Genomic DNA, 21,368 nt, shown 5'->3' on the forward strand with positions numbered 1-21,368 from the left:
GAAAAACCAGAAGATCTAGCGAGGAATATAGGATTATTTGAAGTTTGTGCTGAGCTGTGGGAGGCAGTGGGTCATCATGGAGTTATCTAGCCTTGAGGAAGGCATAACCTGATCTATTGTGTTCCTCAGATTCTGAGTAAGTCCTGACATATGGGCTTATTGCCACAGATAATAGAATGGGACAGAAATCTTAGTACTGAGTATATACAGTATTTTGGGGAGTTCATGGAGCCCTTATTTACTGCATTCTGCATAAGGAAAAAATATTTTTCATTTGTAGAAATGAGTATTTATCGAAGACTGGACTATAATTTTTTCAGTCTATGAACCTTTTGTAGTGGCTGCTTACTAGCAGATGCTGCAGAAATTGTGTTCAGAGCTTCAAGATGTTCTCACGCTAGAAGCACAAAAGACATGTTCATAACTAATTATAATGTAATGTGATAAGTACCACGATGGCAAAGTGAATATAATAATGTAAAACTCAAAAGAGGAAGTGATTAGGAAACTTAGACATCTATAAAATCAAAGGGAGTAAAATGTGAGTGAGGTTTTAAGTAATGAGTAAGATTTTTGCTATGTGGAGAAGAGGTGGGAAGAAAGCATTCTGGATCAGAAGAATAGGAGGTATAATGACCTGGAATTGTGAAAATACATGTTGAGAAGTGTCAGGTGGGCCAATATGGAGGGTCAGATGGAGGCTGAGGCCTGTGAAAGCCTCGCCTGACTTTTTATGTGATACTGTGGAGGAGCCCTGGCACCTGGCTTTTGAGAGGACCAGTCATTCACAGGTGATTAGTGTGGGCTCATTAATAGCTGTGTGTACATGTGTGTACAGAGCTTCTGGTAGGCACACATCTGTGCCTTGTTTCTATAGAATGTAGTAATGGCAGGGGGGCTGGCAGAAAGAAAGCCCTCCTTATTCTTCATTTGAAATTAAAATATTAAAATGCAAATATTTGTATCTCTTGACTCATGAAAGTGATTTCAGATTTGGAAAGCAGAGAGTGATTACCATAGACCTAGTTTCACAAATTACTCATTACTTGTAAAAGATGGAAACAGGAAACTTGCTTTGAAATTTAAAAAATGTAGATTACAAAACCTCTTCAAGAAGTGAGGTTTTTTTTTTCTTTTTTTTCTTTTTTTTCTTTTTTATTGAAGAATACCCAGGCATGTTTGTTAAGCTTGTCTTGAAAAGTTGTCCAGTGTTTCATTTCTTTCTACAGCATTAGCCACTTCTCTCTTTTTTTTGCATTAGCCACTTCTCAAATCAGTATAGAGTAGTTTTATTAAGAGAATCGTGCTGTCCATTGGGAATGATTGATTGAGGCATTCATTATTATTTCTTCTTCTTCTTCTTCTTTCTTCTTTCTTCTTCTTCTTCCAGGATTTTATTATTGATGGGGAGGGGGTGGAGAGAGCAGCGAGCAGGAACTGGGGGAGGGGCAGAGGGAGAGGGAGAAGCAGGCTCCTTGCTGAGCAGGGAGACTGGTGTGGGGCTCAGGCCCAGGACCCTGGAACCATGACCTGAGCTGAAGGCAGACACTTAACCCACCAAACCACCCAGGCATCCCCGGGGCATTCTTTTCCTTGTTCAGTGTTTCTTGAGCAATTACTGTGATAGAATTATAGACATGATCTTTAACCTCAAAAAGTGCTCAATCTTTGGGTCTTTCCATTCTTGAAATTATAGGTACATATTTTGTGATTTGTTTTCTTTTTGGTGCTGCAGTCTCTCTTACATTTGAACCTTCACATTCCCGCATGAATTACTTATTTTCCTTACTCTAGTCTTAATCTTTCCTCAAATCAGTTCTTCTATTCTTGGAATGATTTTTCTACAACACAAATCTAATCATAAACTTTCTAGAATAAAGTCTCTCTGGCTCCCCATAGTTCATGATAAAGTCAAAGCTTATTTGCATGGCATGCAGCAAAATCCTTTATGAATTGGCGCCATCAAGGGCTTTTCTAGTCAGAGCTTATCTTCCTATGAGATATATAGGAATTATGAGATATATAAAGGAGATATTCCACTCCCTTATATAGCCAAACTGTGCTTCTTTTCATTTTCTGAACACATGTTCTTTGCTTCTCTTGGGTCTTTCCATGGCTATTTCTTCTGTCTAGAATGCCCTTCTTCTTTGTTCCCACCTTATCATGGTCTAGTGCTTGCCTCTTTAAGGTTAGGTTTGCATGTCACTTCCAGGAAAACTATCCTGATTGCTCTAGAAAATGATTACTTCTTCTGTGGTTCCATAACATATACTGTCTTACAGTGATTATGTCTGTCCCTCCCACTATACTCTAGCTCCTTAGAGCAGGGAGTGACTGCTTTTATTCTTATTTTTAAATTTCAGAATCCATACATAGTCTGTATCCTACTGGTTTTACCTTAGGTGCCCTTAAGTCTCTTTAAGAGCGAATTGAGAGCTGTGTAGGAACATTTTCTTCCCATCTCCCAAATTGAGATTTATTTCTTCCTAACTCTAAAGATGAAAAACAGTGAACAGTCACAGGTTATGTGAATCTCAGCTGTTCTGTCCACTTTGTTAGTCATTTAAAGTATTATTCTCAGATGATGAATACACAGAGCAGACCCTAGAGTGCCATGTAATGGCAGGGCCACATTGCTCTTGAATACTGTTGAGACAACCCTACTTTAGAGGCAAGCTGGCTAGATGACTGACTGCCATGTTTATTGCTTGTAGAGTTTCCATACCTTTAAAGATATTTTGCCATTCATATGTAGAGGTGATCACACATCCTGGCCCCTAAATGCTTTAAAGTGTAATTTTTGAGCCTCTTTTCAACAGAAGCATAGTATAATTGTATTAATAAGAAATTTAATACTCTAAAATCTTACTTGATTGAACCTCCTTTTAGGTAAGAACTCAGGGCCCTATCCTCACAGCAAGTGGCAAAAATCCCGTAATGGAGCTCAATGAAAAAAGAAGAGGTCTTAAGTATGAACTCATCTCGGAGACTGGTGGAAGCCATGACAAACGCTTTGTAATGGAGGTGTGTACCTAGATTCAAGCCAACTTTACTTTTCCCCTCAAAGATAGAGGCTATCCTGAGATTATATGTAAAAATAGTTTTAGAGTGAATTCGTGTGGCACTATTTGACTTTTGGTGTGTTCTGTGTTGTGATATATTTAAATTAAAACTACATAGAGGAATCACATGGGATAATTGCAGAGTGTTGTTCTTGATTTTAGGTAGAAGTAGATGGACAGAAATTCAGAGGTGCAGGTCCAAATAAGAAAGTGGCAAAGGCAAGTGCAGCTTTAGCTGCCCTGGAGAAGCTGTTTTCTGGACCCAATGCAGCAAATAATAAGAAAAAGAAGATTATCCCTCAGGTATGAGTTAAGTGTTGAACCTTTGCAATACTTCTGAAAAATATTACCAAAATTAAATTTCTTTTTCTGTCTTGGTCCCACTTTAGCTTTTCCTGAAGTTGTTTCTTTTTCTTGCATTTGGCATCCTTTTCTTTGGGTTAAATCGTGAATACTGTAATATTCCCTGTTCTTGGTCGTAGGCAGATGATAGATTAAAAAGAGGCTGTTAGCATTGTTTGGGGGTTTCAGGCCCTCTCAGTGAGGCAGAATGTTGAGGGATCTGGACTTTAATGAGATGTTAGCATTTGTTGAGGGAAGCTGCCAAGAATATAGGGGCTTACTTTCAGCAGTCTGCAGGTGCACTTCCATTTCCTTTCCAGTTTTGTCCTTTTGCATTATTTATTTTGTATTTTCCTTTGAGGGTGGCACAGTAGAACTTGACCCTATATCACTTCTGTTCATTCCTGACAGTGGGTGAATCAGTCCTGCTGAAGGCCCAGGATTATAACAAGGTGTTTAGAAAAGACTGCATCCTAATTACATGCTATTGGGTAACAGATTCTTCTGTCCATTGATTTATTCATTCAAAAATATTTTGTAGTCATATTCTATGTGCATGATTGTGAGGGCAAAAGAGATACGTTATTGAATATCAGACGCACTCTCTCCCTGGTGGAGAGTGCTGGTGTGATAATGTCTGAATAGATTATGTGATAGAGACAAGTCAATTGAAAATGTTTAGACTCCTAGAAAGAAGCTTAGATTATTCAGGATTCTGAATGAAACAGTTTTAGTTTCTTTTACATAGGCGGAGTCCACCGGCAGAGGGTAGTGTTGATCTTATTTTATAGATGAGGGATCGAGGCCCAAAGAATTACAGACACTGCCTCTACTACCACAGCCAACTAATGATAGGGTCTCTTTCAGCTAAGTTCTCATTCCAAAGACCGTGGGCATTCTGTTGCATATTAGAGCCCATCATAGAAGTTTGTCCTGTCTTGTACTTATTATAATAAACATTGCTTAAATTCTAAGATTCAAAACATAACCAAGGAGAACTAACTTTTACTGAGATGAAATACAAATAAAGCATTTAAATTGCATTGATACACATGAGAAGTGGTTTTATTTCCCTAAAACCTTCCAGGAAATGTGCTAAATTAGTAGAAAGATAACTGTTACCTTGTTTCTTTTGGTGTGTTTTTACCACGAGTTACATCGTGTATTGGGTCAGTTAATTTTAGTGTTTAAAAAGTGAGTGCAGATACTTATTGGGTAGTTAAGTTTGCTTCTCGTGGATATGAGCTTGATTTTTGTGGAGTCACTCTGTTGCTGCCAGATTGTTACTTCCTGACTACTTGGACTGAACCGTGTTAAAAAAAAAAAAAATGTCTGCATGAGGTTCACCCATTTTTAGAAATTTTCCATACTAGAAGCTCTAAAAATCATGTGTTCAATGTGTTTGACAGCCAGGAGGCAGTCTATTTTGGATGTGTGGGTTACATTTTTTTTTTCAGCCAAATAGAAAAATGGCTGTTCCCTGTGCATGATACATTCGACCTTGAAACTGTCCTCTCCCCTGTTATGCTAGTGGTAGAGGCGCTCCCGTGAGGAATAAAAGATGATGGCTTTTCAGTGTGAGATAAATGTGTGTGTGCTGTGAATGTTTAAGCTGTTTGAGCTCTTGTTGACTTTATTCCACAGTGATCTTTGAGGCCCTACACCTTGGATATAGTAGGGAATTCTGATAGTTTTCAGTTTGAGTTTTGGTTGTGTCTTTATATTAAAAAGATAAGTATAATGTTTCATTTAAAACTAGATATTCTTGATTTTCTTAAAATTTCAGTTTTAGAAAGGGATATTTAGCAGCCCTCTATTTTGCTTATCCTTACTTAGCTGACTTCTCAGAGTTTGCCGTTTTCTCAGTTGCTCTTGTCTGAAGTAAAGCAAAGTGGCTGTTGTTATCCTGACTGCACAATTAGTGAGAGACTCCAATAGACACAGAGATTTGTGATTTTAATAGAGTCCCATGGCCTTTTAGAGCCAGAGGGGACTTAGAAGTGGTATTTATTTAATGATTGGTCCATGCACGTATATACGTACACATACAGCAGAAGATGAAGAAGTCAGAGAAGTCACATGACCTTCCTGGAGTTCTCATTTTTGGTCTTCCTTCATAGTTTTGTTTTTGTTTTTGTTTTTTTTTTAATTCCCCTCTGGTTCACAGCTAATCCTTGGTGGTTTGTTTGTTTTTGTGGTAGTTTTTGTCTGTGGGCAGAGAATTCAGTGGATTTCGAACCTAGGTATCAAATGTCTAGAAGTACTTTAGTCAGGCCTGAAATGTAATGGACAAAACATGACTACTGAAATTCATGTGTAAAAGATGAACTCTTTCTGAGTAACCCACAAGTGAAAAGAAGAAGTTATTTGCATACTTTTATGTGCCAGCATACTTTCCAGAACAGCTCTGTAAGGTAGGTGTCATTTTTCCTTAACAGATGATAAATTGAAGGTTCAAGGTCATAGACTGACTCACTGACTTATCTACAGGCTTAGGTTTCTCATAGAGGTTGTGCATTAGAGAGATGATGGGATGTTAGTTCTTATTTCTCTCAGTAATGAAAATGTGTTATTTTTAACAGGCAAAGGGTGTTGTGAATACAGCTGTGTCTGCAGCAGTCCAGGCTGTTCGGGGCAGAGGAAGAGGAACTCTGACGAGGGGAGCTTTCGTTGGGGCTACAGCTGCTCCTGGTTACATAGCTCCAGGTATGTATGGTACAGCTGCCTCTTCCGGGCCAGACTTTGAAGAACAGCATCTCGTTTATTTTCCAGGGTGATACACAGGCCCAGAAAACCTAGCACGGGTATGAGATGGGTGTGCATGGAAAGTCAAAAGAGGAGAATCTACCGAATGTCATTGTTTTCTCTTGGAACCTGCTGAGTGCCTAGAGGCTCCCTGGAGGGAGATGACAGATGAGGAATATTGCCCTTGGTTTCGGGGATGTATTTTGGCAATGAGGAAGCTAACAGATACTACACAGGTTGAGGAGTACAGCTGTGCAAGCAGGATGTGTCAGGGGGGACAGTGGCTGGCTGGGTAGAAGAGAGGGAAACTGCTGGCAAGGAACTCCCTTGTCAGGGTGAAGCCTAGTTCTAATAACATTTCTTTAACTTAGCGTTTGGGATCCAGCAACGGTCTACAGAAGTACAAAACGAGAAAAAAAGGAGAAACTTATTTATCCAGAGCTGGCTATACAGCAGACACTTTTGCGTAAATGATTTCACGTCATTGTTTTTTAATCTTCACAGTGTTTCCTCAAGTAGAAATTGTTTCCATTTTCCAGGGAAGGGAACTAAGGTTTAATGGGAGGAGACAGCTAGCTCAGTCTGAGACACATTGAGAACAGCAGAGCAGGGATTTGAATGTAGGTGTTTGCAGTTCCAGAGTTTATGTTCTTTGCATTTCACCAATATGGCTTGAAGGAGATGGGAAGAGATGCCCTCCTTCTGCCTTCTGTTTTAATACTTATATCATCTCGGCAGTAGATGTCAGCTACTCATTCAAGTCATGTCGTCTGCCGTATTGAATGTATGGAACTTCTCACTTAATAAGTAAACTGCTTGCAATTGTTGATAGGGGTGAAACTCACAAGGATTGGATCTTACTCTGTCATTATTTTGTATGTAACATTGCTAAGAAGTTCACTTAGATTGTGTCTTTTCTTTCTTTCTTTCTTTCTTTCTTTCTTTCTTTCTTTCTTTCTTTCGTTCGTTCTTTCTCTTTTCTTTTCTTTTTTTTTTTTAAGATTTTATTACTTATTCATGAGACACACAGAGAGAGGCAGAGACATAGGCAGAGGGAGAAGCAGGCTCCTCACAGGGAGCCCAATGCGGGACTCGATCCCGGATTCTGGGATCATACCCTGAGCCGAAGGCAGATATTCAACCACTGAGCCACCCAGTCATCCCATCTTTCTTTCTTTTTCTTTCTTTCTTTCTTTCTTTTTTTTTTTTTTAAAGAAGGAGTTAGAATAGGCTACTGGGGAAGTTCTGTGGATGATGTGGTTTTGGAATTTATTTGTAGGAGTTGATCCCAGTAGGGGCATGGCTCAGAGATGTGTCATATAATGAATATATTCGCTCATTCAAATGTCATGTGCCTACTTTAGTATTTTACTGTCGTGCAGCATATGATCTAAAGGTGAGACATGCTGATGAGATAGTCACAATTTTCAACTGAGAAAGTGTGATGAAGGAAGGACAAGGGTGTGTTCTATGAGAGGATGTAACAGAGAAACGATCTAGGCTTTGGGGCCTGAAGGCCTCCCCCAAAGAAGTGACAGTTGACCTGAGCTTTGTAGAATGAGAAGGTCTTAACTTGGAGAAGACTAGGGTGGAAGAGTGTTGCACACAGAGGGAACAGGATGTGCAGAGACCCTGTGCTGCTGGGCCAGGGAACTTGGCTGGTAAGGATTAGAAGGAGGCCAGATGTCTGTAGTATGGAGAGCACTGTGTGTTTTGGGTGGGGGATTGTAGGGAGAGACACAACAGGGACAGGGAGTGATTTGAGCTAGAGCTAGACGCTCAGTCCCAGTTCTGGAGGCCAAGGTTTGGATTTTGGCTTTAGAATGCTAAATGCAGTGGGAAGTCGTGAAGGGTTCTAAGGAGAGAAGTGACAACATCAGACTTTTTTTGTAAAGATCATCATCTATAGTGTGAAGAATAGATTGTAGGGACAGAAGTAGCTGTGAAAAGACAAGTTAGAAGGTTCTGGTAAACTTGTAGTTCAGGCCAGAGACAGTGCAGGTATCTCCAGTGGGTGCAGGGAAGCAGATGGGCAGCAAGAAGCAACCACACTGAAGATGTACTGCAGAAGCACAATTAATGGATTTAATGTGGAGAATGAAAAAGAGGGAGGTTTCAAGGATTTCTCCCAACATTTTTAGTGAGAGGAACTGGGTCAGTAACTGTGTTGTTTTTAAGGAGATGGAGAATGCTTAAGGATGAGATGGGAAGGAGGGAGAGGGGAGAGGAAAAGGTTCATTGCTGTTTGATTCTGTTCATAGGTCTCAAATTAAGACACTCTTCTGTGGGCAGCCCCGGTGGCCCAGTGATTTAGCGCCACCTCCAGCCCAGGGGTGATCCTAGAGACTGGGGATTGAGTCCCACATTAGGCTCCCTGCATGGAGCCTGCTTCTCCCTCTGTCTGTGTCTCTGCTTCTCTCTCTGTGTGTGTGTCTGTCATGAATAAATAAATAAAAAATCTTTTAAAAAAAACTTATTAAAAAAAAAAGACACTCTTCTGTGCACCTCACTGTTTCTACTGATATTTAATATTCTTTTGCCTCATTCAATCATTATTTAAAGGAATCAGCTTTTATTAAAAAATGATAGACAAGTTACTGAGATGAACTTTCTTGCCTTTGATTACATGTTCGGTGGGGGCTTCATCTGTCTGGGAGCATCTGCAGTTGCTTGGTCATGGACACTTAGGCACCTATCATCTAGTGGCAGTCATTGTGAAAGGCATCATGTGTGTCTGCTGGTTGCCAGGCTCGTTGGCTCTATAGTAGCTTTTCTCTTATGTCATCACATTGACCTCTGTGAAAGGCTTTTAAAATGAAGCTTTTAAAAATGAAGTTCTCTTATAGCTCAGAGAAGATTCAGATTAGGTCAATTAGATTATGAATAGGTTATATGCCATTTGCAGTGTATTCTGTGCAGCAGGGACTGTAGTATTTTTACATACATTATTTAATTACATTCCCTGCCAACTCAATTACTGTAAAACTGTGAGGCTCAGAGCAGTTAAATAACAGGCACAAAGTCACCTTGCTAGTGAAAGTGAAGTCGGGGTTGAAACCCCACAGCCTGATCAGTGGTGAGTTTAGTAGTTGTAGTTTTGTGTCTCTTTAAGGAGATTTTGGTGAAACGCTTAAAACTGTGGCCTTAGTCATCCAGCTAGCTCCCTTTTCCTCGAATAGATTTGATGTGCAAACTTTATTTTATTTTTTTAAAGATTTTATTTATTTACTCATGAGAGAGAGAGAGAGAGGCAGAGACACAGGCAGAGGGAGAAGCAGGCTCCATGCAGGGACCCCTGACGTGGGACTTGATCTGGGTCTCCAGGATCAGGCCCTGGGCTGAAGGCGGTGCTAAACTGCTGAGCCACCTGGGCTGCCCTATGCGCAAACTTTTTAAAGTATTAATTTCTCTTTTGGCCTCTACTACTGTTCCTGCTGCTGCTTTCAGCTGCATTATATCCTTTTGAAATGTAGGATTTAGGGAGTACTAAAGACTAAGGCTACGTTGTACTGTCCCCAGTTTTATGTGACATAAATATAGACTAAAAAGTGAAAATTTACATTTCTCGGGAAATGTTTCATTTCGTCCCTAAAAGCAGTTTACTTATTCAGCATACACTTGAGTGTTCTATTTCAAGTAAGAGATTTGAATCTGGGCATTCAAAGATGACTGACTAGCGCCTGCCCCAGTGAATGCTTGGGGTCATATGGGGTAGGAACAGACCATTGCTTCTGTAAACACTGTGCAATATGATGCAATCTGTAACATGGGGTGGGGAGGGGGCACAAAGGAGTGAGCAGCAAACCCAGGAGACTTCACAGAGGAGGTGATGCTTGGTTCTGATCTACAGGATGCATTGCAGTTGGGCAGCTAGAGAAGTAGAAAAAAAATCATGGCAAGCAGCAGAATGATTATAGAAGAAGGGCTTATAATATTAAAAAGGCTTGATTTGTTTCAGGTAGTGTGAAGGGTCCATGTAGATTTTGTTCTATTTTAGAAACCAATTTCCCTAAAAATTTACCCAAGCAATTTAGTATTTATATTTTTTGGAGTTATTTTATTGAGAGATTCAAGATTGTGGCTTCCGTACCACAGTATTTCTAATCCCTACAACACTATAAAGTAACTTGGAAGGTTTCTCATTTTGCAGGCATGAAAAGGCAACTCAGAAGTTAAATGTTTAAGGACATATAAGAAACTAGTGCTAGTGATGAGATGAATTATACTATATGTTGGCAAATTGAATTTAAATAAAATATTTTTAAAATTTTTAAAAATTAGGAAAAAAAAAGAAACCAGTGCCAGAACAAATTGACTTAAAAACTTCTCTGTTCTTTAGACTTGTTTTTATTGACAATATGAGCCTTCTTCACAGGTACCAGAGGCTAATGTCAGTTTTGCCAACATTTACTGAGAGACCCTGTGCTGGGGCCAGGAATTCAGATACCAGGCAACATGAACCCTGTCCACGAGCCCACAGCCCAGTTCACACACCCATTTCAGAAGCACTTGAGGCTTCAGCCTGCCCTGTCACTGCTTTCTGAAGAGACCTGGAAAGTTCTGTTTTCTAGCTTTAAAGAAATTGGTAACTTGGGTGATTCAGAGTTTAGAGAGAGGAGACAGATTTTTTTTTTTTTTTAAGATTTTATTTATTCATGAGAGACATAGAGAGACAGACAGAGACATAGGCAGAGGGAGAAGCAGGCTGCATGCAGGGAGCCCGACGTGAGACTCAATGTCCGGTCCCCAGGATCACTCCCTGGGCTGAAGGCGGCCCTAAACTGCTGAGCCAGAGGAGACAGATTTGTTCAACAAATTATAGTGGGTTGTTACTATGTTACTACTTGGCCAGACCTCCTGCCAAGTTGAGGTGATACAAAAGTGTCTAAGACTTGGTGTCTGTCACTCTATGGGAGACACAGACAAGGAGCTGATAGTTATAATACAGTGTCATAAGTGCAAGGAGAAAGACAGGATATTCTGGTAGGTCAGGAGAACCTTATAGGTTGTGGGAAAAAGCTTCCATGCTAAGCAGGAATGGTTTGGGGTATTCGGAGAATGGTTCTCATTCATGCAAATATCTGGAAGAAGTCTTCAGGGCCCGAGGTGCTGGGTCAGGCAGTACTTGTGAATACTGATTAGTCGCCTTTTGTTCTGGACTGATCTGCTTTCTTCTTTGCACTAGGCTATGGAGCACCGTATGGTTACAGCACAGCTGCCCCTGCCTATGGTATGTACACCATCTTTCTGATTTCTCCTCTTAGCAATGCTGTCACAGCAGTCTAAAGCACAGTTTGTATCCAGGGTTTCTTTAAATGAAATGGAGGATCTCAGACCTATTCATTCTAGTGACCCAACTTAAATTCCCTTTGAAAACGCCACAACCTTGTGGTTCTTGGTTTGGTTGGAGTTGCTCTTCTCTCTGCTTTGCCTGATTGAAGGACTGCTTGTTCTAATTGCCTGTTTCTGAACATACTGAAATTAAATATTTTAAGTAGTTCTTCTTACAGCCAACTTATACTCCATTCAAAGGCTACTGAAGGGCCATATCCGGTTTCCAGCTCAGCTGCTTGCCGGTTACATGGCTGCATTGAAGTTTCTGGCTTGAAACTGTCTAGGTGACTTGAGTTAGGGTTAGGAAATGTTCACTTCAAATTTGTAGCCATCATCTTTTTCCATAAATTTTGCCTTAGAGGTGACATAAATGGGCCCTAGCGTGGCGATGGGGTGTCACCAGCAGTGTTACTAAAGTGCTTACTGCACAAAGTCTGTGGTACATGTTATAAAATCCTAGGAGTGTCTCCTCTCCCTCCAAAAATAAAAAATAAAAGCATCTGCAGAAATGAACCTCAGTGGCCCTTTGGATAACTTTTGAATGAGGTTTATGTGGCAATGGAGGCAGTAGGTTTGGAGTCAGTGATATGCCCTTTTAGACATTTTCCCTAACTCAGGCGCTACATGTTATAGGTCAGCCATCTGCAGGATATTTGCCATTGGAGAAGAAAAGAGCATGTGTGTGCATGTGTGAGTGTGTATTGGTGTGACCCTGGGCTGGGCGTGCATGTGCATAGCGGGGAAGGACTTTGAATATCCTAGTACTTGTGGCATTAGTCCTCCACACGAGCCTCAGGACCCTTCATTATGCTTTCTCTCTTCATGCATCAGCTTTTCCATTTTTGTTCAGATGAAAATGATGGGTCCTTAAGACACTGCTAAATGGAAGCTTCATTTGATTTCATAACTGTAAAAAATAAGTAGAAAGTGAACTGTTTTACCACTTTCCCCATTAAGATAGACTGGAAAGATGTGGAGAAACTGCAAGGGTCAAACATTTGGGGTGAGTCTTCTCTATGGCAAAGTGCCACGTCTGGGGTTTCATCCTTGACCTGAATGTCTCCTCTGGAATGGTCAGGTTTGCTCAGGGCTTCCCCAGATTTCCCAGATTCTCAGATGTGGGGTACTTAGGAACTGAGAATGCATTCGAAAAACTGTTTTCACTGAGAATTTCTTATAAATTCAAATTCTCTAGCTCCTTTTGTTTTGGCCATTTGCCTTTACCATGCAGTCAACTTCTGGATATCCTGACCACCTCATCTCTCCTGTGAATTAGGTCTGGGCAGTTGATACAAGTACATTTTGACTCACTAGTCCCATTGTAGTATGTCTTGTGTGAGCGCCAAAGCATCTGCCTTCTAGGGCAGATTGTTAATTCTGTGTCTTTCTTTCAGACATAGTTAAGTCTCACGTTCTTTAGTATAGGTTTACTAGAGCTCAGTTTTCTCTTTAGGTTTTAAGCTGCATTCATGTTTTTCCTCAATCTTTAATTTTTCTCTCTTGTTCCTCCCTTTCCTCTAACATTATACTTTCACCTTGCGGCCTCTGAGCCCTCATTCAGAAGGCTCTTCTCTTCCATGTGCCATATAACTGACTTCCAAAGCTGGTGAAATTTGATGCCCCCATTTTTCACATAAAAGATTTGGTTTTTAAATGTTACTGTGATGCCAACCTACTAAAACAATGCTTTATTTTGGCTGTAAGGTAAATATGTCTTTTGGCCTTTGTAAAGCTGTTGCATGTGGGGTAATTTCCCTCTGATCATCTGGTGCTCTTGAATACCTGCTGTTGCTGCTTTGTGATTTCTCCATAGGTTAAATACTAGAATAGAGATAGAGCAGATTTCAAATCATGCTTGAGTATGCAGAAGTTTGTGAGGCCACAAGAACTCGTTCATTACAAAATTAAGAAAGTAGTTAATCTTTCCAGATTTGCCATGCCAATACCAGTAGTAGCCATTAAGAAGACAAATACCTGGTCACAGCTCCAGTTGGAGCTTCTTTCTGAGGAGCTGAGACCTGCACAGAGAGCTGTGCTTTGGGTCTTGACAGTCATCCCTGTTTTTCTTATAATACACAATGTGCCAAATTGAGAATGATTATGGATTCCTAGAGTCCCTTTAGAATATTAATCAGTAGCATTGCTTTTGATCTTTAGAATTCATGGCCACTCACACAAATGAAATTGCTTTCTGAATATCATTCATCCTGTGATACAGCCATCTTAATTTAAAAATACTATCAAAATGTTAGCAATTTCAAAATAGGAGATCTGTGAGAGGTTTGTGGGTCTCCTCCAAAATGGTTCATGTTGACTGACTAATCTGGAAAAGGTTAATGATCAATGATTTCTGTAAGATATTTTTTTACCTGAAATTTTTATTGGATTATTAAACTTATTTGGAGTCCTCTCCGTTTCTTTTCTCTGTAGGTTTACCCAAGAGAATGGTTCTGTTGCCCGTTATGAAATTCCCAACATATCCTGTTCCCCACTACTCATTCTTTTAGCAAATGACAGAAGCTAATTCCTATTGAACAACAAATACAGTACAATACAGAATGTTAGAGAAAAAGCCTTTTTATCCTGCTTTCTTTGAACACATACTTGATCAAAATTATTTGTAAAGAACATCTTTCCTACTTTTTGATTTTAACAAATGCAAATTTAGTTCTCTAAAACTTGAAAACCAACAAAAAAGAAACTAGTTCTGTGAAACGGTACCTCATTTCCGGAAAATAACTTATACCAGCCCTTCTGTTCTAGGGAAATAAGTCTAGCAGTTCAAAGTTTAAGTTTTAAGAGGAGTATCAGATTATGTAAAATTTGTGAAGGATGTATAGAGTCTCAAACACTGATCACAAATAAACTGCTTTGTTGTAACACAGAGTACTGCCTGGTTCCTGATGCAGTCACTGATTCTTAGCTCTGATTGATATGTATTTGCCCCAGGGCACTTGAATTTGGGCTGTAGTTATTTTTTTTAATACAATAGAGACTTTTCTTTTAAACTTTAACTTTGTAAATATTGAAGTGTGTAATTAAAGCCAATAAAATATGGGTTTGAATATTGTTTTAGCTTATTATTTTTGATATGTTTTGGTATCAAATTATAAGGATTGAAAACTAATCAGTTAGCCCTAGAAACCCATTGATTTGTAAGGAAACTGCTAAAACAAAGCAAAAGGCAATTGTTAGTTCAAGCCAGTCTATTTACTTTGTAAGCCCTTTGTACAGCTGGACAAGGGCATTCCCATGATAAAGGTATGTTCTGTTATTGGAGCATTGCTTATTAAAATGATGGCACTACCCAGAGATGGGCAAGGAGGAATGTGATTAATTTAGTTTCCTAATTTCCAAGTTTTAAAAGAGAATAAATTAATCAATCAATCACCCTCTCTTGTTCTTGTGGCCTTCTTCACTCTGTAAGATACTGTGTTCACTTCCCTGGCTTTTTTCATGCAGATAGAAGATTAGCGATTTTTCTGGGATTCATTGAAAGGTCTCTTTTCCTCTTCAATTACATCAGAATCTAAAGCAGCAACAGGGTCCCCATAAATACTTGCTCTTCAATTGTCCCAGTTCTTGTTGAGTGCTGCTGTGAAAAGTGACAGGTTTCAGCCATGGGTCAGCATTTATTTTTAAGTTTTTCTTAAAATTTATCTGATTAAGCTGGTGAAAAACGATCAGTCGGTAACGTTGTGCTGTCCTGTAAAGGGTGCAGACCTGAGCCTTCCCCTGCATTCTCGCCTTGTTTGGAGAGCCTCTGATATTACTAGAAGGTAATGGTTTCATTAAGGTATTCACCCCCATGAAGGCACCAGTGTGGTCCCGTGTCGATATTTATAAGTTTCTGTGTCTTAAAAATGTTTGTTTTTAGTACAAATTAGCTTCTTTCTTTCCTCTTAAATTCTGTTTCTCAGAGCCAAATAGTGCCCATCAGTGAGAATGGGCTTCACAAAATAAGGCAAATTTATGTACCATATTTCTTTGGGACCACTAAATGAGAATGAGATAGGCAACTTAAAACAAATGTTAGTGTCATTTCTCAGATGTGGATTTATTATACAGTGGCTTGTTGCTTCTGCTCCTTGACCTTTAGTCTTTATTAGTGGTGGGTGATACTTTAATAAAACCTCATCACTTGCTAGAAATAGCTGTGAACTTACCATTCTCATCCTGTGCATTAGTGGCTAGACATAAACCAGAGGGCCCATTGCAGCTGGGAGTTGTCATGTTTCATTGATTCATTTTGCTGACCTATGGATGAAACAGAGCCATCACTGAGAAGAAAAAGCATGGCTGGTAATGTCCAGTTTTTATTAATTCAATATTTACAATAGTCCTCTCTGTGTTTGGAATACTATTAATTGGCAGCTGCAGCCAGATTGTTATTTGAAATTGATTGTCAAATTTGCATTCCAAGTTGGAATCTCCCTGGAGATTTCTCTTTAGAAAATTCTTTGAAGTAGCTGACTCAGCTTCATAATTTAACCCCTCTATGATGGTGAAAAGGGAGCTGTGCTGTTTTCCAACATGATGGCAGTCATTTCAAATGGTTTCTACCAAGTCTTTTTTTTTTTTTTTAATTTTGTTGTTTGTTGGAAGTTACTAACCATGTTGTAAACCTGCCCAGTTGCTGCAAACTTTTACATTTCTCTGCTTTACTTAAAATAATTGAGCTGTCAAGTCCTTTGTTAGAAGTGGTAACCATGCAAGTTCAACTGTTTAAATTTTGTAATGAATTAAGTGTCCCCCTCCCCCCTTCTGCCCTTCCCACCCCTTCATTTTGTAATGAAAATTCCACTTACAGCTGAAAGAGCAGAGAAATATAAATGAAGCTCTTGGCTTCACCAAATTCTGTGACATTAACACCAAGTGTTGCTTCTCTGCTCTTTTCTCCACTGTAGGCGGTTTTTTCATTGACAGCCCCTATTGCCAGCCTCTGAGCGTCGCGCCACTTATTATTCACTTGGGCCCTCAAGATTTCTTCTCTGACTTCTAGAACCATCAGGTTGTCTGGCTTGAAATGGCAATTTCTGTTTTGGTCTTAAGAGCATTGTGACCCCCTGAGGCTTTCCAGCTATCAGATACACCACTCTGACACCTTCTTTTGGAAAGCAATGACTGAGCATTTTAAAGAAGAGCAATACTTTATTCAAAGCCACGGTGTCTGTTTTAAAACTTTTCCTTTGGAAACCTAGCAATATCTGTACTTAACCCCTCCTAGCGTAGTCTCTTGTCAGGGAGTTTACAGACCAGTGTAGAACTTCAGTATGTGAGCTGTGCTATCTCCTGACAGTTTTTAAACTTTTGTAGCACATAAATTGGGTAGTTGCATTCCTGACTGCGTCAGTTAGCGCTATTATAATTTCTCAGAGATAGGGGTCCTCCTTGAAGCCATATTCTTTGCATGGGGGTTGGTGCCCAATCAGGGATGTGGCCTGCAGCTTGGGTCCCTTCCGGTTGCAGGAGCACCCCCTCTCTTGTGCAAGGTAATTGGTCCAACAGATTCCCAACATACCTCATGCTGACTAGATGCAGTGCATGGTGCGTGCAGCAAGGAGTCCCAAGTCATTTGTAGTCTCTCTGAAATCGTTAACCTGGGAACAAACCACTGATAGATTTTTCTGCTATTAGCCTTTCCTTCTTTTTTTAAAATTTGGGTGAATGTGTGAAAATTATGAATCAGTCAGTCACCGTTATTAATTGAAGAGCTGGGAATACCTCGTTAATGTATTTTTAAAACTGGTGTTGGACCCTCTGTGTATTTCAGGTTAATACTTTTAAGCAGTTTTCAGCACGTTTATCTCACTTTATTCTCGTTCTCCTCGGACCTTCGTAGCCATATCACTTGTATAAAATAGGCTGAGATCTAGTGACTGTAAGCTGTGGTCTCAGTAAACAAAGGTAAGCTCTTTTATTTTCTGATTAAAGAGAAAACTAACTAAAAGTCAATAAACACAACGTGCATTTATGACAATCATACAGGATGTATTTGATCTCTCTTAGGTCTTATGTCATCATATTACCTTTAAAATTTTTATGATCTAAATGTAAAATAGTAATTTTCAGTATTTGTTTTAATACCCTTGTAATTACTTTTTATTCAAGAGAGACATTTCACTTTTACAAGTTAAATGTGTATATGTATGTAGAAACTTATGATATTACATATATGTGAATTACACACACGGACCTGTTTGAATAAAAGAATTTGGTGGTGGGAAGAGTTCACCTGAGAAGACTTTAACGTCAGGGCATTCTTTTGGCCAAAGTGCTAGAATTTCATAAGCAGCAAGATTGGTAACAGTGCTGGTAGGATCCATTTATATATGTAGCTGTTACACAAGCAGAGGATCAAAGTGCCAATTTCTCAAGGGGAGAAACTTCTCTGAGAAATGAAAATTTCTGATCTGTGTTGTATGCCCTAATACAACAGCAGCAAGAAGCCATAAAAAGAAAAAGCAATAGAAAATGAAAAAAACCCCAAAATATTAAGGTAACTATGGAAAAATATGTAATTAAGCTATTTGCAGAACCAACTTTGGCAAGACTCAGAATGGTAAATACCCAGTCTGCAGAGACCAAATAGACCTAAGGTAATTCATCTGTCTTTTCCAGGTTAGGTAGCTAGATGATTATTTCCCATCTTACCCAACCATCATGGAATTCATTTAAAAGATGTGAGGGTTAGGCCAAATATTTTAGTAAGGGTTTGCTTGATTTAGTGTGTTCCATCAATACATTTCATATGTGTTAGATGTTCTGTGCTGAGGCCGTATATGATATATAGAGATTAAAATGAATTTTATGTTTTATATGTCTCTAAGAAGCAGTTTTCTTTTTATTGCTAATTTTGAAGGTTGCTGGAACAACGTTTTTTCCCATACAGAATCTGTATGTACGGTGAAGGTGGCTTTGGCATCTATAAAAAGGTTGTATGAGGTCTAGCTGACTAGTACTACGCACATTCCAGTCCTCATCGAGCAACCAAGTGCCCATTATGTGCCAGGTCCTTCTCTGGGTACTAGTGAAACAGAGGCTCTGCCCAGTGAAAACATTTCAAGTCTGAGAGTCTAATTGTTGGTGGAATTGGGCTGATTATAAATATCATAGCTTAAGAGACAAATGATGCATTAGCAATGTCAAAAGATAATTAACTTGGTTAGTAGTTTATTTATAGACAATAATATAGGCCCTCTGATAATAAAATAGCCATCATTTGGAAATTCTCTCATTTTAAGTATTTCCCTGGCAGTTTTGAGAGCCTGAAACTAACTCTGGTTTATGTTCATGGACCTCTCTCCAAGTAAGTGAGTGGAATGAAATGAAGAACAAATATTCCACTCCTTTATAAGCAGTTTTTATAGTATAATGAAGACCAGAGTGGTTGCTTTAAACACTGGCCACGAAAAAAAAAAAAAAAAAAAAAAAAAAACACTGGCCACATGTTTTCAATGACAAGTAAGAGGGATTTTATCCTTATAATCAATCCTTAATTATAACTTACCTGTTTATTAGATTTCTTTAATAACTGCAGTGGAGGCAAATCTTCAGTTGTGAGTTAGGAGAATGAACTAAGATTTGCAGGTGCACCCCACCCCTGCCCCCAGCAGTTAGATTTCTAGCAATTGAGAGTTCCTAAAGCAGAAAACAACCTGCTCTGTGAATGGGCCTCCTGTACCACCACCCACTCAGCACTGGCCAGTGCATCCTGGGGAGTGAGGGTGGGGTCTCTGTAAAGTCCTCAGAGCCAGAAAGGTTCTGCTGTATTTGCCTTGCAAACTACAATGATCTGATGCCATGTAGTGACCATCAGTTTCTCAGTGTCACTCCGAGACCTGGAAGGGAGATAGGTGGTAAATGAATGACAACCACAGTTAAGAAAGTACCTACTGGAGAGATAAGTTTCAGTATTGATATTTCTCTCTTGCAGTAACTAATAGAGCACAAGCTAGTAGTTATGTAAGAATGAGTCTCTTCCCTACTTCATTCCCTCTTCCAGAAAGACTGTTTTAAGTCAGGAATTCAACTTGAGTTAGTTGTAAGAATAGATATCCTTTCCCACATTATCATTTTAGGTAGGAGCTAACAGCTTCCATTGATACTTGAAGCAGTGATCTTTGGAGATTTAAAAAAAAAAAAATAGCTCCACAGTACAGATTAGGTTATGTAAGCTTTACAGCACAGCTAGAAATAGGGAATGGAAACCATGTGGGAATCTGGGCCAAAGTATTTCTCTCCCTCCAGCAAATTCCCCTGGGGCTTGGGAATTAGATGAGTTAATATACTTAAAGTGCTTTTTTGAGTGCCTGGTGCACAGTAAGTACTCAGTAAATGTTGACAGCTCCTACCACAGTTGGCTGAAGTGACAGAAGGTGTGTGAAGGAGGCAGCAAGACTGCTGCCAGGTAGCCAAGAAGCGAGTGCATGGTCTGCTCAGGGGAAGCTGCATTGGGTCAGTGGTACTTACAGGTTTGGGGTGCTCCCATACTTTGCGAGAGGACTCCTAGCAACTGGGGTCTAAACAGGAAGCCCAAAGCAAAACACTTGGTGAGAGAGGTAGTGTGGAGAGGTGGTGACAGGCCTCTACTGGCTGAAAAAGCTTGTGTTTCTGCTGTGGGGGTGAAATCATTGGCCAGTCTGCTGCCAGGGATTCGTAAATACTTGCTTTGGGATTTAAATGTGCTTAGAACTTCAAAAGGGCTGAGCTTAGAATATCACGCTGCTGATTCCAACTTTCCTACCAGTGCATTAATAAAAAAGAGGTGAGTGATTACAGCTAGCCCTGGAATCCAACATCCAGAGCTCACCACCAGTATTTGGCAGTAGAAAGCGAGTTATTATAAACCACAGAAAGAGGAGCCTGGGTAGCATGCATTGAAGGCCACTGACTCGGATGCTTCTCTGCATAGCATTCCTGCAGCTTCTGTCTTCCAGTTTCCTTCAAAACTTTGGAACAAATCAGCACTCATCACCACATGAGGCCTCCTCTGTGTGTTAATCTTAGAAAAAACACCTCGGCCTGCCCATCCAGTTCTTTTTCTTTTCAGCAAAAGGAAAGTTTTTTTTTTTTTTTCCTTTTGGTGAGACCGGGTCCCTTGGTTGAATATACAGCTTCCTGTTCCTTTCTGTGCTGAGGAAGAGTGGGCGAGTGTATCCCTGTCCTGGCAGGTGGTCCGCTAGGTGGGGGTTATAGATTGAGTTCTGTGATGCTCTAAATTTATAAAAACTCTAGACAGGGATTGAGCATTACCTTTAAAGGCAAATAAGATAGATTTGCATTATAGTCAAGAGGCTTGTTTTTCCCCCTCTTTTAACGGTCCCAGGAATCTTTATTGTTTGCAATGGGAAAGTGAGAGGAGGGACAGCCCTGCCTCCAGGGGAAACTCCAAAGACCTACTCTCTTGCTGTAGCCCCAAAGCAAAGAGCTGTTTGTATAAAGTTCTGACAGCAGTTACCCCATCCCACAGCTGTGATTGGTGGTGGGATGGGCGTCTCACAGAGTCAGGCTTGAAGGAGGCCTTTTCTCTTTTTGCCCCTCCCCCCCTTGCCTGCCCCTTGCCCTTGACCAGCCCATTTTAATATCTGAATTCCTTCGTCCTTCTAAGCTGAGTCTTGGTTCTTCTTTGCAGAACTTTGCCATTTCTGCAAACTGTGCTGCCTCTGCTGGGGGGGGGGGTGGGGTGTGGTCTTGTGAAGATTGCTGCTATCTGCCCCGACAGCTCAGGGGAGACTGATTAGCATGTCTCCCCTCTTCCTGCCTCCTCCTCAGTGCTTCTGGCTGCACTGCCTCAGGGCCTGTCTCTCAGACTTCTAGATTTGCCTGCCTTGATCTTCTGTAAGGTTGGGATGAATGGTCTCTGCATTTACATGTCAGCTGAAT

At 40.1% G+C, this 21,368-nt stretch overlaps 1 protein-coding gene across 9 annotated transcripts in view; it reads left to right on the forward strand.

Moving 5' to 3' along the window:
* Positions 1-21,368, forward strand: part of LOC112677168 (spermatid perinuclear RNA binding protein) — a 146,781-nt gene that overhangs the window by 117,214 nt on the left and 8,199 nt on the right. For 4 of the 9 annotated variants that reach the window (XM_049114472.1, XM_049114473.1, XM_049114475.1 and 1 more), the window contains 5 exons: positions 2,890-3,024; positions 3,225-3,365; positions 5,987-6,110; positions 11,335-11,379; positions 16,391-17,163. In XM_049114472.1, the coding sequence (XP_048970429.1) occupies positions 2,890-3,024; positions 3,225-3,365; positions 5,987-6,110; positions 11,335-11,379; positions 16,391-16,485 (540 nt within the window). In that variant the 3' untranslated portion in view covers positions 16,486-17,163. Of the gene's footprint in view, positions 1-2,889; positions 3,025-3,224; positions 3,366-5,986; positions 6,111-11,334; positions 11,380-13,913; positions 14,876-16,390; positions 17,164-17,256; positions 17,391-21,368 lie in introns of those variants that run through there. The other 5 variants (XR_007413109.1, XR_007413108.1, XR_007413107.1 and 2 more) reach the window with 3 other exon arrangements.

The sequence above is a fragment of the Canis lupus genome, chromosome 9, assembly GCF_003254725.2.
Source record: "Canis lupus dingo isolate Sandy chromosome 9, ASM325472v2, whole genome shotgun sequence".
NCBI classification, from domain to species: domain Eukaryota; kingdom Metazoa; phylum Chordata; class Mammalia; order Carnivora; family Canidae; genus Canis; species Canis lupus.